Source organism: Trypanosoma equiperdum, assembly GCF_001457755.1.
Source record: "Trypanosoma equiperdum strain OVI genome assembly, contig: ctg_676, whole genome shotgun sequence".
Lineage (NCBI taxonomy): Eukaryota > Euglenozoa > Kinetoplastea > Trypanosomatida > Trypanosomatidae > Trypanosoma > Trypanosoma equiperdum.
In genome coordinates, this window is record NW_027124616.1 from 5,698 (window position 1) to 6,990 (window position 1,293).

General features: G+C 50.5%; 1 protein-coding gene across 1 annotated transcript in view; it reads right to left on the reverse strand.

Annotated features, from left to right (window-relative positions):
• Window positions 1-1,077, reverse strand: part of TEOVI_000314500 (uncharacterized protein) — a gene marked incomplete at both ends in the record, with an annotated part of 1,110 nt that extends 33 nt beyond the window's left edge. The window contains one exon of the mRNA XM_067226103.1: window positions 1-1,077. Coding sequence (XP_067082204.1) covers window positions 1-1,077 — 1,077 coding nt within the window.
• Between the last annotated feature and the right edge of the window lie 216 nt (window positions 1,078-1,293).

Here is a 1,293-nt window from a genome sequence, read left to right on the forward strand (position 1 = left end):
GATGAGATGTTGTAGTTTAGCTCGTTCGTCTGCTTTGTCCGGGTTGTACCTGGTGTCGCTGACTGCTCGCAGATTGTTTGCTATTGCAAGGAACCGCGTCGATTCCGCTAGTTCGGCGCCGCCGTTTGGCAGTGGCCGTATTTTGGCGTCTTCTAGAGCCTTTGCCGCCTCACAGTGAGCGTGGGCTATGTCGTCCGCTGTTTGTAAGAACTTCTCTGCATATGTGTGTGTGGGGCGACACAGGAAGGCTGCAGCCGGTGTTGCTCCTATTGTTGTACCCGCTGTCCCGCTGTAAGGCCTTGTTTCTGGTTTTGTTGCCGTTAGATGGAAGCTTTTGCTGGTTGCGCTGCCGGCTAGCATAATTACGTTGTTGGTCGGCGGCGTTGTGTCGAACACTGAATTTTGTGGTGTTGCCGAGGCTGCGTCCCCATTGTATGCCGTAAACGTTGCTGTGTGAGAGTGGCCAGTTAGAGTAATTACACTTTTTGGACTTATTTTTAATTTCTTGGCGTCGTGCATGCTGACATCTACCTTTGCGCCGGTCTCGCTTTTGAGCTCTACTGTGCCGCACTGTTCCGCTGCCGCTGTTAGCTCCATTTTCGCTGTAGCTGTTGAGTCGCTGCTTCCGCCGGTGCCCTTTCCAGTTGTTTTAAACGTTAGAGCTGCTGCGTTTTCTGCGGTTACTAGCGCCCCTATCCAGCGATTTACCAGAGCTTGGTAGTGTGACACTTTTTGCTCGGCGGCGGTTATTGCTCCTTCAGCTGCTGCTGCATGGTCACCGGCGTAGTCTGCTAGGGCACGCAGCCTTGCATTTTCCTGTACTTCTGGTTCGTTTTCAGCTCCTAAACTCAAAAAAACGGCTTGCTGTCTTATTGGCGTTACAGCTTGCCTGATTTGTTGTAACTCATTTTCCGCGGCTTCAGCTGCCGCTTTAAAGAATGCTGCTTCCTTGCACCTGTCTGTTACTGCGTCGCCTGCTGGTCCGAATTCGGCACTGGGTACAGCGTGGGTCATAAGCGCCGCCACGGACGCTACAGTTGCGACTACAGCGTGTAACAAGAATTTTAGTTGCGTCATCAATTAGTGTTTGATCGATTTCTAGTGTGTTTGAAAGAAAGGGGACGAAAAAGGTCCTGCAGGTGTGGCATGCTTTAGTATACATCCTTGAGTCTATAAAAAAAAAGCAGGTCGTCTGTTAGTCTACGGAATGACATTAATACCCTAGTTTCTTTTTCAGCCTCTAAGCCGCCTCCGCAGAAAGTCTATTGGTTCTACACTTTGGCCTGTGTTCTG